Raw genomic sequence first — 15,808 nt, 5'->3', positions numbered from 1 at the left:
AGCTACCGCCCCGGCGTTGCCTGCCATTGGCCGCGGTCGAGCGGCGCGAACACGGCCGTGACGTCAGGCGGCGCGGGTCGTCATGGCGACCGGGTCGTCTCGTTTGGGTCCGCGTCGACTGTTGGATTCATGCTGTGTGCGTTCGAGAGTGAGGGAGGTTTTTTGTTGTGTGTAGGAGGTGAATGAGTTGTCAACACTCCAATGTATTCTTTAATATATAAATAAATTACACTTGGCTTCGTGAGGAAGAGGACATTTTGTTGGTGGAGTTCTTCCTCCTTCTCCTAAAGTTTTAACGGACCCGGGTCATGTTCACTGACGAAGTCCAGGAAGCCGTGTCGGTTGATTCGCGCTGGAGAAAGGTTCCCGAGCTGCGTGACGCAGTTTGTCAAACGACCGCGGTTCGGCGCTCCGAAGCCTCGGTGCAGAGTCGACGCAGCGCGAGAAACGGTACGCAGACCGATCCGGTCGAGTGCCGAGAACTGCCGGCTTTCAATGGGAGCGCGGAGCCTTCAATCGATTCCCCGCGTCTGGCCCGCTTCCTCCGGCAGGTGGAGCCCATGGTGAGCAAGGAGTTAATCAAGAACATCAAGAGCCACGCCTTCGATGGGTTTGAAGTCCACTGGATAGACCACCCCCACACTGTGAGTTTTCTAGTGGCAAAAGGTGGATGTTCGAGCGTATTTCAAATCGTGTGCGATTTTTGTCATATTATTTGCAAAAGTGCGATCCTCATTGAATTTGAAATTCCACACAGCCCATTGCGAAACGAACTTCACTGGTAATTTACACATTATAATCTTGTAGTTATTATCATCGTGGTTCAGCAATGTTACAGTTGGCTGAACCATCTCTTTAACGGAATTGCTGGTGAAACTCAGCTCTGGCAGCCATCCCTGGAGAGAAAGCAGCGTTAACGTTTCGGAGTTCACTGACTTCTTCAGATCTCATTAGTGCATGGCACGAGAGATAAGCAGGTGATAGTTGCATTACAGACGATCGTGTCGTATTGTTATAATGTGGTAGAAAAGCAACCGGCAAACAATAGGAAGCGAGCACATTTTGCCTAGTCAAGTAGATCAAATAACGAATGAAGTCAGATGATTCTGGAAGTGCTGTATGTTGGGCAGCACTTGTTGAAAAAATGATGTATATATTGGGTTTATGACCGTTCCTCAGAATAAGGATTATAGATGAGAAATAGTAACCGTCTTTCCTTGGAGAGATGCTGCCTTCGCCCACTGAGCGTTGTCTTTCTCTTCATGCTTCAAACAATGAAAGTTGTCAGGATAAAGTTATAAATATATATTTTACTTGGAATGCATCCATGCTTAAATTTGCTGCATGATTTGCAATATATTTCCATAAGTAATATTTATCTGTATCTTAATATTTAGTTATAATTTATGCTACCTTTTAATATCACGTTGTTGAACTAATTGGAAATAGACATTCCTGCACTGTATAGTCTGTGAATAATTTGTATACAGACAAAGAAACTTATAATTATGCAGTTTTTGTGACCTGAGGACATCATGAATACACATATTCATCTAGTTCATGATACTTTTAATCAAAGTAAGTGATTAGAACCCAGTGATTCCCAAGTGTCTGTGGGAATGTTACACTTCACCAGGGAGGCTTTGAGGGTATCACTGAAGTGCTTTCTCTGACCACCTATGGTTCATCTGCCGTTTTGAAGCTGGGATTTCAGCATGTACTTGGGGTGTGGATACTACCTATGTGCCACAAGAGCCTTCTTATGTATGTGTTTAAAGCAGTGAAATTGATTCCTTACCATGTTCTTTTTGCAAGCGCTACAGAAAGTAAAATGCTGAGAATAATTGCCTGCTTCTAGTTCTAAGTTTAACAAATAAGATATACAAGCTGAAGTAGGCTGTTCGATTCATCGAGTCTGCTCCACCATTCAATCATGACCAATATTTTTCTCAACCCCATTCTCCTGCCTTCTCCCCGTAACCCTTGATCCCCTTACTAATCAAGAACCTAACTCTGTCTAAAATATACATACACAGTAACATGGGCTCAACAGCCCTCTGTGACAATGAATTCCACAGAATAACCATGCTCTGGCTAAAGAAGTTACTCCTCACCTCAATTCTCCCTGAGGCTATGCCCTCGCATCCTAGTGTCTCCTCCTAATGGAAGCATTTTCTCCATGTCCACACTATCCAGGCTTCTTAGTATTCTGTAAGTTTCTCAGTCTTGTAAACCCCATTGAGTGCATATTCGGAGTTCTCAACCACTTCTCATATGCCATAGCCTTCATCCCAACACCAGCACATCTTTCCTTGGATATGGGGCCCAAAACAGCTCACAATTTTCCAAATCTGGTCTGACCAAAGCCTTACACAGCCTCAGCAGTACATCTCTGCTCTTAGACTCATAGAGCTGTACAGCGTAGAAACAGACTCCACGATCCACCTCAATCCACGCTGACCAGATATCTTATATTAATCTAGTCCCATTTGCCAACATTGGGCCCAAATCCCTTTAAACCCTTCCTATTCATGATCTTCTCAACATGTTAAATGGTGACAACTTCCATCCAGATGCCTTTTAAATGTTAAAATAATGCTAGCCTCCACCGCTTCCTCTGCAGTACCCATACAGGTATCACCCTCTGTATGAAAAGGTTGCCCCTTAGGTCCCTTTAAATCTTTCCCCTCTCACTTTAAACCTATGCCCTCTAGTTTTGAATTCCTCCACCTTGGGGGGAAAAGGCCTTGGCTACTTGCCCTTTCTATGCTCTCTTGCTTTTATAAACTTCTTTGAGGTCACTCCTTACCCTTCACTCCAGGGAAAATAGTCCCAGCTATTCAGCCTCTTCCTGTAACTCTTGTATTCTGTTCCTCTTGAAAGTAGTCAGTTGCATTCTCATTGTTCCTGCATTTGGCAATTTTTTTTAACACATGGTTTGCTACTACTATTTTGGTTTCTTGATTGGTTGATAGGCAAAATTAAAAGCCATTTTTTTGGATGAAATGTTAATCCAAGGCTCTTTCTGTTTCCTCATGTAAGAAAGATCCCATTGCATGATTTTGAAGAAGGGCAGTAGTGCTGGTGCCCCAAACCAATATTTGTCCCTTAACCAAAATCACCACAAACAAACTGGTTCGCTTATCACATTGCTGCTTTTGGGAACTTGCTGTGTGCAAATTGGGTGCTTTTTAAACTTTGCTACACTTCAAAAGCACTTCATTGGCTGCAAAGCTTTAAATGTCCTGTGATCGTGTAGTTATAGAGCACTTTACAAGATTTTCTTCAATAATTGTTCAAATGTAATTGTATTTTTCATATACTTTTAATAATTAAATTATTCTTGTTATGTATATAAGCATGGGAGTAGATTGTGCAACTGCAAATTATTTTCTATTGAAATTGAAAATTCTGGAAGGTAAGATTTTTAAAATATGATCTTCTTAACACATTAAATGGTGACAACTCCCATGAATACAACATCTTTAATGTCGATAAATATTACAAAGTTCTTGTTTTGTCATTGAATTTATAATTTGAAGAAGGCTCGGATTTATAGCTTGTCACTATATCAGGATTAGGTAAAAACAATGACTGCAGATGCTGGAAACCAGATTCTGGATTAGTGGTGCTGGAAGAGCACAGCAGTTCAGGCAGCATCCAAGGAGCTTCACTATATCAGGATTATCCTGGAATGCAATTGCAACTGCTGACTTTGTTTCCAGATGAGAAAAGGTCATCTTCGATCCTTCTCCATTGTCCTCTCCTTCCTCACCTTCAAAAAGTGCGAGCAGTTTATGTAAATTGAGACAATCCAATCAACGTTTTCTGCTATTTCTCCCCTCCACTAGCTCACTTGGCTAACGTTCCTTTAATGTTCATCCCTGTCCTCCTCAACTTTCATCATTCTCTTAAATTTCTTCTAATCTCCTATCATGTCCTCTCTGACCTCTTCTGTCCATGAGACCCACTTCCTTTCCCTCTGTCCAATTCAACTGAAATGCTGAAAACAAATCCACTCACTCCAAGCCCCCATGTTAAATAAAATTGAAATGGTTATCTTCAGGTTTTGTCTCCCTTTCCAGTAAAGCCATTGCCATATTCCCATTCTTTTAAAGACAATCTTTGCTCTTTCTGTTCTTGCAAAGCACCATCCGTCTCCAACTTTCCTTTCCTTGATCTTTAATGTGTTGTTACCTCCCAGGTCTGGTTCCATCTTTCCTGAATCCCATGTTTGAATTTGAACCCTTTCTAATTGGTTTTCTGCCCCTACCATAGTACTGAATCACCTTTTGCCAAAATCACAACTGGTATTCTGTGACTATGTTCATCCTTCTCAACCTGTCTTTGAAATAGTTGATCACACCATCCTTCTCCAATGCCTCTCAACTATCATCTGGCTGATTGGGGAACTACTCATTTAGTTCCATCCTTATCTATCTAATCACAGCTGGAGAATCACTTGCAGTAGCTTCTCTATACATTTCGGCGTCATGTTCAATTCTAAGATGAACTTCCGATCTTATTTGTACATTCACCAAGACTATTCCCACTTCCATAACACTGCTTGAATTTCCCCATTTTCAGAACATCTGCTCATTCAAGGATCCCTAGATTGGACTATTAAATATTCTTGGCTGTTCTCTCACATTCTACATCTGTAACTTTGCAAGTCTGTGTTCCTATTCATTCCTGTGATCATGCCCTCTAGTCAGGCAACATCTTGATTTTAAAACTCCCATGCTTTTTTTCCAAATACCTTTTTGCCTTGTGTAATCCCTTTCAACCCTACAACTTTGAGATACTCTGTCTCTTGTGAGTTCTCAATTATAGTTCTCATGCCATTGGTGCCATGCCAATCAAGCAGGCTATTTTGCCCTGGACATGGTCAAGCCTGTTCAATGTTGGTAAGCTGCACTCATTCAGGAAAGAAGAGAGCCACAGTCTTGACTTGTGCCTTATAAACTGGCTTTGGGAAGTAGGGAGATAAGTTAATAGCCAAAATATTCTCAGTTGTGACCTGCTGTTGTATCACAATATTTACATGGCTGGTCAAGTTGTTGACAGTGCAGAATTTAGGCAGAGTATGCCATTAAATGTTAAGGGGAGTTTCTTGCATTTTCTCCCATTGAACATGGTCTTGATGTGGCACTTGTGTGGCACAGATGTTATTTTGCCATTCTTTAGTCCAAGCCTGAATATTGTCCAGCCTTGGTTGGACATCTTGCTTCAGTATCTGAGGATTTGCAAATGGCTCTGAATATGGTGCAATCATCAGCAAATGTCCCGATGAGGGAAAGTCATTGATGAAGCAGCTATAGATGGTTGGGTTTAGGACTCTACTCTAAGGAACATGGCTGCTGTGGTGCCCTTACCTCTGGGTCAAGAGGCCTGAATTCAAGTACTGCCTGCCCCAGAGGTGTATAACAATATCTTTGAACAAGTTGGTTCGAAAATATCTACCCTAAGGAAGAGAGGTATTTTGTAGTGCAGTAATAGTGTGTCCCTACCTGTAGGCTAGGAGGCCTGGTTTCAAGTCCTACTTGTCATAACATATCTGAGTAGGTTAATTATAGGTATTCTTTAGGGTGCATACTTTTAAAGATGTCCTGGGATTGAAATGATTGGCCTTCAACAACTGCACCCATCTTCCCTGTGCTAGGCATGCCTGAACAAGTGAAGTACTTTCCCGCTGATTCCAATCGAGGCCATTTTTGCAAGAGTTCTTTTTTGCCACACTCTGTTAAATGTTACTTTGATGTCAAAGGCCAATCCTGTTGAGTTTGGCTCTTTGGTCCATGTTTAGAGTAATGGTGTAATGAGGTCAGTAGTTCAGCCTTCGTAGAGTCCAGATTGAACATTAGTATGCAGATTATGTTTGACTAAGTGCTGCTTAATAACACTGTTACACCTTCCATCACGTTGTTGATGATTGAGAATAGTCTGGTGGAGCAGTAATTGAGGGATTGGATTTGTCATAGAGTCATACGGCGTCAAAACAGACCCTTCAATCCAAACAGTCCATGCCAAACATAATTCCAAACTAAACTAGTCCAACCTGTCTGCTCCTGGCCCCATATTCCTCCAAGCCTTTCCTATTCATGTACTTATCTAAGTATCTTTTAAACATTGTAACTGTGCCCGCATCCATCACTTCCTCGTTCATTCCACAGAGAACTCCTGTTTAAAACAATTTGCCCCGCCTGTCTTTTTAAAATCTCTCTCCTCTCACCTTTAAAAGTATGTCACCTCGTCTTGAAATCCCCCATCCTAGGGTTAATGGTAGATGTCTTTTCCCTATCTGTACCTGTCATGATTTTGTTAACTTCGATACGGTCACCTCTTAACCTCGTATGCTCCAGTGAGAAAAGTCCCAGCCTATCCAGCCTTTCTTTATAACTCAAACCTTCCATACCTGACAATATCCTGATAAATCCTGAGCCTCTTATCCTGCTTTTTGTGGACATATCTGGACAAATTGTGAGGTTGATGCCAGTCATGTAGCTGGCCTAGAATTACTTGGCTAGGTGTGGGTCTAGGTTTGAAGCACAAGTTTTCAATATTATTGTGGCAGAGATGTCAGGGCCTATGTGAAAAGCCTATGATGCATTCAGGCATATTATGATATCCCACAGAGTGGGGTGACTCAGCTGAAATATTTGGGAATTTTAACAGGAGGCCAAGATGGATCATCCATTCGGCACGTTTGAGTGCAAATCCCATGGGGAAAGCATTGAATCTTAGACTCCCTTATAGTGTGGAAGCAGGTCGTTTATCCCAGCATGTCCACATCGACCCTCTGAAAAGCACACCATCTCTGTATCCCATGTTCCCCATGGTTAATCCACCTAACCTACATATTCTTGGACACTGTGGGCAGTTTTAGCATTACCAATCCACCTAACCTGCACATTTTTGGACTGCGAGAGGAAACCAGAGCACCCGGAGGAAACCCACGCAGACATGGGGAGAATGAAGAAGGTGGAATTAAACCCAGGTCCCTGGCGCTGTGAGGCAGCCGTGCTAACCACAGCCACCATTCTGCCCTGTGCTGAAATTGCGTACTATTAACCAGTTTTGCAGGAAATGATTTGCAAAACTTGCAATAACAATTCTGTACTTGCATTTATATAGCATCTTTATATAGGAAGAATCCCTTGATGCTTCATGGAAGGCAAAAAGAGAAATATCTTAATGTGTTAATTAGAAATGGCTTGGAAACTGACAAATAAATACTCCTGGCCTTATATTTCTCACACCAAATATAATCAGACGTGTTTCCTTTCCAATTAATATTGTTGGCAGACTATACAAATCTCGTAGTGAGACAAACCACACATTCTCTCTCCCAATTCTGACATGTCCCAGTTCCTCCTTTGTATTGTTGCAAATCTTAATACCCTCCAATGTCATAGTTGACATTTTCCCTCCAACTGGAAATTTGTCTCTGTTGTTGCTTGTGGGATCTAATTGTTTGAAGATTGACTGACTGTTTGTTTTAATTTATCTACATTATAAAACAAAATTTAATTCTGAAGACCTCTGGATGTGACATTATACCGTATTAATTCAAGTCCGACTAGAGAAAGTGCAAAACTTGACCTACTCTTGGGAAATAAGGTAGGGCAGGTGACTGAGGTGTCAGTGGGAGAGCACTTTGGGGCCAGCGACCATAATTCTATTGGATTTAAAATAGTGATGGAAAAGGATAGACCAGATCTAAAAGTTGAAGTTCTAAATTGGAGAAAGGCCAATTTTGATGGTATTAGGCAAGAACTTTCGAAAGCTGATTGGGGCAGATGTTTGCAGGTAAAGGGACGGCTGGAAACTGGGAAGCCTTCAGAAATTAGATAATGAGAATGCAGAGAAAGTATATTCCTGTTAGGACGAAAGGAAAGGCTGGTAGGTATAGGGAATGCTGGATGACTAAAGAAATTGAGGGTTTGGTTAAGAAAAAGAAGGAAGCATATGTTAAGTATAGACAGGATAGATTGAGTGAATCCTTCGAAGAGTATAAAGCCAGTAGGAGTATATTTAAGAGGGAAACCAGGAGGGCAAAACGGGGACATGAGATAGCGTTGGCAAACAGAATTAAGGAGAATCCAAAGGGTTTTTACAAATACGTTAAGGACAAAAGGGTAACTAGGGAGAAAATAGGGCCCCTTAAAGATCAGCAAGGCGGCCTTTGTGTGGAGCCGCAGAAAATGGGGGAGATACTAAACGAGTATTTTGCATCAGTATTTACTGTGGAAAGGATGTGGAAGATATAGACTGTAGGGAAATAGATAGTGACACCTTGCAAAATGTCCAAATTACAGAGGAGGAAGTGCTGGATGTCTTGAAACGCATAAAGGTGGATAGATATATCCCCAGGACTGGATCAGGTGTACCCTAGAACTCTGTGGGAAGCTAGAGAAGTGATTGCTGGGCCTCTTGCTGAGATATTTGTATCATTGATAGTCACAGGTGAGGTGAAGACTGGAGGTTGGCTAACGTGGTGCCACTGTTTAAGCAGAGTGGTAAGGACAAGCCAGGGAACTATAGACCAGGGAGCCTGACATCGGTGGTGGGCAAGTTGTTGGAGAGAATCCTGAGGAACAGGATATGCATATATTTGGAAAGGCAAGGACTGATTAGGGATAGTCAACATGCTTTGTGCGTGGGAAATCATGTCTCACAAACTTGATTGAGTTTTTTGAGGAAGTAACAAAGAGGATTGATGAGGGCAGAGCAGTAGATGTGATCTATATGGATTTCAGTAAAGCGTTTGACAAGGTTCCCCATGGGAGATTGATTAGCAAGGTTAGATCTCTCAGAATACAGAGAGGACTAGCCATTTGGATACAGAACTGGCTCAAAGGTGGAAGACAGAGGGTGGTGGTGGAGGGTAGTTTTTCAGACTGGAGGCCTGTGATCAGTGGAGTGCCACAAGGATTGGTGCTGGTACCTCTACTTTTTGACATTTACATAAATGATTTGGATGCGAGCATAAGAGGTACAGTTAGTAAATTTGCAGATGATACCAAAATTTGAGGTGTAGTGGACAGCGAAGAGGGTTACCTCAGATTACAACAGGATCTTGACCATATGGGCCAATGGGCTGAGGCGTGGCAGATGGAATTTAATTCAGATAAATGACAAGTGCTGCATTTTGAGAAAGCAAATCATAGCAGGACTTATACACTTAATGGTAAGGTCCTAGGGATTTACTGAACAAAGAGACCTTGGAGTGCAGGTTCATAGCTCCTTGAAAGTGAAGTCGCAGGTAGATACGATAGTGAAGAAGGCGTTTGGTATGCTTTCATTTATTGGTCAGAATATTGAGTACAGGAGTTGGGGAGGTCATGTTGCGGCTGTACAGGACATTGGTTAGGCCACTGTTGGAATATTGCGTGCAATTCTGGTCTCCTTCCTATCGGCAAGATGTTGTGAAACTTGAAAGGGTTCAGAAAAGATTTACAAGGGTGTTGCCAGGGTTGGAGGATTTGAGCTATCGGGAGAGGCTGGACAGGCTGGGGCTGTTTTCCCTGGAGCGTCAGAGGCTAAGCGGTGACCTTATAGAGGTTTACAAAATTATGAGGGGCATGGATAGGTTAAATAGACAAAGTTTTTTCCCTGGGGTCGGGGAGTCCAGAACTAGAGGGCATAGGTTTAGGGTGAGAGGGGAAAGATATAAAAGAGACCAAAGGGGCAAATTTTTCACGCAGAAGGTGGGACATGTATGGAATGAGCTGCCAGAGGAAGTGGTGGAGGCTGGTATAATTGCAACATTTAAGAGATATTTGGATGGATATATAAATAGGAGGGGTTTGGAGGGATATGGGCTGGGTGCTGGCAGGTGGGACTAGATTGGGATATCTGGTCGGCATGGGCGGGTTGGACCGAAGGGTCTGTTTCCATGCTGTACATCTCTGATTCTATGACTCTAAGTCAGTTTCCTCTTCTGTACTTCATTGTACACTGTGACTAACAGTGAGCAATGCCACGTGAGGTCTGCTAGTATTAACTAAAGTACTTTCAATTCTTGCCTGATAGTGCAGCTGTGCAAAGGTAATATTGGGCTATACTGTAATTTAGTTTCTACTCAACCTATAATTAACTTTATAAAATCAATTTGCGAGTTATTGCATTCCTTAGGTAATATTAGATAGCAATTGAATCAAATCAAAAAAGTGCATGTTTTCCCATGTTGATATGCTTCCAGGGTATCAAATCCACATACAGTGGCCTCTGCCAAATCTCTCAAAGCAGGTATGCCTATGCATTGCATTCTGCAGTTTATTTCCATGAACTGTTTTAAGTTTTGGCAGTCGTAAAGAAAGACCAGACAGTTACAAATATATTTGTAACCCCTGCCAACTATGTGACTGAGGCATCACTCCATCACCCTAGTCTTGTCCTATAGTAGTTTGTGCAAAGCAGTGCAAGTTTCCTTTTGTCATGCCTGCCATTTAAGTTGATTTGGGATTTATTGAAATCAAGATCTCCATAATTTTGACCGTAAGGTTTCAATGCTTTGTTCATTTATGCTTGAAGCTTCATTATGTTTATTCTAGTTGGATTTGTTTAGAACAAAACAAATTCTGGTCACTTGTGTTCCTGTTGATGTTTCTAGTGAGTTGATTTAAAAAAGTTTACATTTATATAGTGCCTTTTACAATTTCAGGATGTCTGTGTTTTGTAACCAGTGAGTTGGTTTGAAATGTAGTTATTGTTGAATTGGAGGAAATTGGCAGTTGGTGTGTGTCCCAAACGTCCTAAAACCAACATTATCGTAATTACTAGATCATCGAGGCTTTTTAATGCTTATTGATGGATTATTATTTATTAGGACATTGGGGAGAATGAAATGGAAAGTTGAATTGTATTACATGTATGGGAGTTTTTTTTCCCCTGTACTTTAGAATCCTAGGATTTAATTTAGTCTGCAGATAGCAAAAAAAACCCATGTCCATGACAGGATATCTTTGGGAGGGTATGGGATTCTTTGGGTCAGCGGTGTACCATATTTGCGTATTAAAATTGAGGTAGTTCTTTCTTTGCAAAAGGAAAGCCTGTTCAAAGAGTAGAAAATGCAAATTGTTTCCATTTGGAAATTAAGCTTTTCTAAATCACTGGGTAGGTCTCTGAGGGAGACCCAATTCAGTTCTGTGCACTACACAGAAAGGATGTTGAGGCCTTGAGGAGGGTGTAGAGGAGAATTTACCAGAATTAGTACTACAGATAAGCTATTTCAGTGGTGTGAGAAATGTGGAGGAGCAGGGATCATTCTACTTGTAGCAGGGAAGGTTTAAAAGAAGATTTGATAGAGGTGTTTAAAATTGAGGTTCTTGTTTTTTTTAAAGAAAGGTCTGTTTCCAGTGCTAAATAATTATTACCTGGATTTGGCAGATGAATTAATCATCAATTCAAAGGAAGTCTCTTCATACATTTCCTATGTAACTTTGACACATACTTCTAATATAGAAATTCTGAGGGAATATCAAATATGAAAAAACTTAACCAGAGCTATGGTCCTTGGTTAACTAGAAGTAAAGTACAACTCCATAATTATCTCCATGTTCATTGAGGCAAATTAAAACCCTGTCTTAACATGCTTCTATTGTAAATGACATATGTCATTAATACTTTATATTGACTTTTACAAACCAAGAATGGCCAGGAGACATTTTATTAACAGATAAAGCTGGACTGATTTTAATGGTCCTCAAAGAAATTGCCAGGTATGTGTAGATGTAACCTGTATGGATTTTCAGAAGATATTCAATACAATGACTTGCAAGAGACTTAGTCGAAAAGCAATTTGATAGAATAACAAAAAATAAGGCAGCTTGGATAGAGTTGAATGACAGACATGAATATTCCATGTTGAGGTGTGCTATGTATTTTCTATCTCTGTGCCCATTAAATTTAGCGATTAGTTATTGAATATTGTGTTTGAAATCCACACTCTCTCAACCTATTATTGCAAACCACATGATTCTTCAAGCTTTGATATTTAAATTAATTTACCGACTAAAACAAGAATGTAACTGGTTCCATTATAATTGTTTAATAAGTTTCTTTGTTTAAATCCTGCTGTAGGTTTCATGTTTGCATACTCTGTATTATCCAGAAGCGCAGAAACGAAAACTGCACGTTACTGGTGTGTCCTGGAATGTGACAGGCTCTGTCATTGCTTGTGCATATGGCAGGTACGATAGCTATAAATAACCAACATTGTGTCTCTATTAATTATTAGTAGTTACATGCTCAATTAAAGTGTATGTTTATCTTTCCTGCTGTAATATTTGAGTCTTACAGAGCAGGAAAGAAGACTCCAAGTTCTTTAGCTGATCTTGGAGTGGTTTTAAATTTAAATTCTGTGTGGCTAAACTTCCAATTCCAACAATACTGCTGTGGGAATGATTTGGAGGTGCCGGTATTGGACTGGGGTGTACAAAGTTAAAAATCATACAACACTAGCTTTCAGGTGGTTGTGATGAAGGAGCGTGCTTCCAATTAAGCCTGTTGGACTATAACCTGGTGTTGTGTGATTTTTAGCTGTGGGAATGGATCACGTAGAGCCATTCATTTGGTTTAGACCATTACTACTGAAGATTAAGTTCATAACTATTTTGACAACATTTTTTTTTGTGGGATGTGGATGTCCCTGGTAAGGCAAACATTTGTCTACTCCTAATTGCCCTTGAACGAATTGCATTTTAGACCATTTCAGAGGGCAGTTAAGAGTCAACCACATTAATGTGGCTCTGCACTCATCTGTAAAGATAACTGATTTCATTTGTATCACATCTATTGTGCTGTGTACATATAGAGTTTCCTTTACATCACAGAAAAAGGTCCTTTTGGCTAGTTGTATCTGCACCAATTATCAGATGTTATTTATCTGTACTAAACACATTTTCCAATGCTTAGCCTATAGTTTTCCATGCTAAGTTGTTTCAAGTGCTCATCTAAATACTACTTAAAAGTTTTGATGATTCTTGCATCTACCACCCTTTTAGAGACTAAAAAACTGCAGATGCTGGAATCCAAAATAGACAAGCAGGAGGCTGGAAGAAAGCAGCAAACCAGGCAGCATCAGGAGGTGGAGAAGTCAACATTTTGGGTGTAATCCTTCTTCAGGACTGGGGGTGGGTGAAAGGGTAGCTGCAGATAAAAGGGGTGACGGGGGGTGGGTGGTGAAGTGGGGATAGGTGAAGACAGGCAGAAGGTACAACCTGGTTGGTCAATGGGAGGAATGAATCTGGTAGCTGGCTGGGATGAGTGGAAGGGAGGGGGAGGGGCTGCGAAGGGAGTCGGTGGGGGGAAGGGAAGGGAGGTTATTTGAAATTGGAGCCCCAGTCCTGACGAAGGGTTAAGAACAAAGAATATTTACAGGTTAGGAACAGGCCCTTCAGCCCTCCAAGCCTGAGCCAATCCAAATCTACTGTCTACACCTGTCGCCCAATTCCTAAGCGTCTGCATCCCTCTGCTCCCCACCTACTCATGCATCTGTCCAGACGCATCTTAAATGAATCTACTGTGCCTGCCTCTACTACCTCTGCTGGCAGCGCGTTCCAGGCACCTACCACCCTCTGTGTAAAGTACTTGCCGTGTCTATCCCCCTCAAACTTTTCACACCTCGCCTTGAAAGCATGACCTCTCGTTATTGATTCCTTCACCCTGGGGAAAAAGCTTATCTCTATCTACCCTGTCTATACCCTTCATGATTTTGTAGACCTCAAACAGGACCCCCCTCAAACTCCTTTTTTCTAAAGAAAACAAGGAGAAAGTGAGGTCTGCAGATGCTGGAGATCAAAGTTGAAACTTTATTGCTGGAACAGCACAGCAGGTCAGGCAGCATCCAGGGAACAGGAGATTCGACGTTTCGGGCACAGGCCCTTCTTCAGGAATTCCTGAAGAAGGGCCTGTGCCCGAAACGTCGAATCTCCTGTTCCCTGGATGCTGCCTGACCTGCTGTGCTGTTCCAGCAATAAAGTTTCAACTCTAAAGAAAACAAACCTAACTTACTCAACCTTTCTTCATAACTAGCTCCTTCCGTACCAGGCAATGTTTTCGTAAACCTTCTCTGCACCCTCTCCAAAGCATCTACATCCTTTTGGTAATGTGGCGACCAGAACTGTACACAGTATTCTAAATGCCACCGAACCAATGTTGTGTATAATCTTAACATGACGTGCCAGCTCTTATACTCAATACCCTGTCTGATGACGGCAAGCATATCATATGCCTCCTTGACCACTCTATCCACCTGTGCAGCAACCTTCAGGATTCAATGGACCTGAACTCCCAGATCTCTCTGCACATCAACTTTTGCCAAGGCTCTTCGATTTACTGTGTAATTCACTGTAGAATTAAACTTCTCAAAATGCATCACCTCATAATGGCTGGATTGAACTCCATCTGCCACTTCTCCGCCCAATTCTCCAGTCTATCTATATTTTTCTGTACTCTTTGACCTTACACCTGAAATGTTGACTTCTCCACTTCCTGATGCTGCCTGGTTTGCTGCGTTCTTCCAGCCTCCTGCTTGTCTACCACTTTTAGGCAGTGAGTTTCAGAAACCCACCGCCCTCTTGGTGGAGTGAGAAAATGTTTCAAATTCCTTCTAAATCTCCTGCTTCTAACTTTAAAACTGTATCTTTTGGTTATTGACCCCTCTACTAAAGGAAAAGTTTCTCCCTATCTACCCTATGACTTTTGCTGTGGCTGCAGACTGTCCTGTGGTGGCATTTCCTCTCATTTGCCTAACTGCTAATGGCACTCTTTATTTTAAAGTTTAAAAACTTGGAGAGAAGGCCCTTCAACTTTGCCCATTTCAGAAAGCAACTTCCTTCCTTCTATTGGCCCTACAGTTTTGAGCACCTGCCCATCATACTTAATTGAATAATGAGACTAGCTTCAGGTCATAGAGTCATAGGGATGTATAGCATAGAAACAGTCTCTTCGGTCCAACTTATTGGCACTGACCAGATATCTGATCCCGCACGGACTCCGGACTACGTTCCGACCAACAAAATTTGGACCCAACCAGGACAACCAGTACCTACAACAAATCCGAAGCCTCCAGCAACAGACCTCCCTCTGGATCCTCCGCTCCACGTTTGCAGCCATGCGCCGCTACCTACATTCCCTGCAATTAGCCCGACCCCAGCTCAGGACAACACTCTCTCAGACCTGCAAAGGACCTCTACTGTTCTTCATCCACAGAAGTATCCATACACTAAACAAACAGTTCTTCCTAGCCATATTGTAAATTAAAGACAGTAAGTACCAAAAACTTTCATGTACTTACCCCCACACTCCGGATTCCTCAACTGTTCCAGAATCTTCCATCGGCCTCCGAAATCAGTCTGGCGCCATTACACACGCGCCCGCTACAGCACCCGCGACAATAGCCGCCGCCGCGGACGATGACGTCACTTCTGCCCCCACCGACCTCGCAGCCTCCGCGATCACCGCTCAGACAACCGCCTCCATGATCGCCATGAAGACAATTACCGACAGATTCGCGACCTCCGCGGCTATGGGGAATAACTCTGTCTCTGTGGTCGTCGCAGCCACTTCCGCCCCCAGTGACGTTACTAACCTACACGACCACAACGCCCCCGCGACGATCTCCGTCACCATGCCTAACCCTGCCCCTTCGCCGATCTCCGACAGTATGCCTAACCCCGCCCCTACACCGATATCCGTCACCACGTCTAACCCCGCCCCTTCGCCGATCTCCGTCACCACGCCCAACCCTGCCCCCACGCCAATCTCCGTCCCCCTCTCCCGGCCTAACCCCCCCCCCCCCCCC

The 15,808-nt window shown here is 42.4% G+C and overlaps 1 protein-coding gene across 1 annotated transcript in view; it reads left to right on the top strand.

Moving 5' to 3' along the window:
* Positions 1-16: 16 nt before the first annotated feature.
* dync2i2 (dynein 2 intermediate chain 2) overlaps positions 17-15,808 on the top strand; it is a 58,701-nt gene continuing 42,909 nt past the window's right edge. The window contains exons 1-2 of the mRNA XM_043720591.1: positions 17-644; positions 12,085-12,194. Coding sequence (XP_043576526.1) covers positions 309-644; positions 12,085-12,194 — 446 coding nt within the window. The 5' untranslated portion in view covers positions 17-308. The remainder of the gene's footprint in view (positions 645-12,084; positions 12,195-15,808) is intronic.

The sequence above is a fragment of the Chiloscyllium plagiosum genome, chromosome 30, assembly GCF_004010195.1.
Source record: "Chiloscyllium plagiosum isolate BGI_BamShark_2017 chromosome 30, ASM401019v2, whole genome shotgun sequence".
In the NCBI taxonomy this organism is placed as follows: domain Eukaryota; kingdom Metazoa; phylum Chordata; class Chondrichthyes; order Orectolobiformes; family Hemiscylliidae; genus Chiloscyllium; species Chiloscyllium plagiosum.
This window is presented reverse-complemented; position numbering and strand designations above follow the sequence as displayed.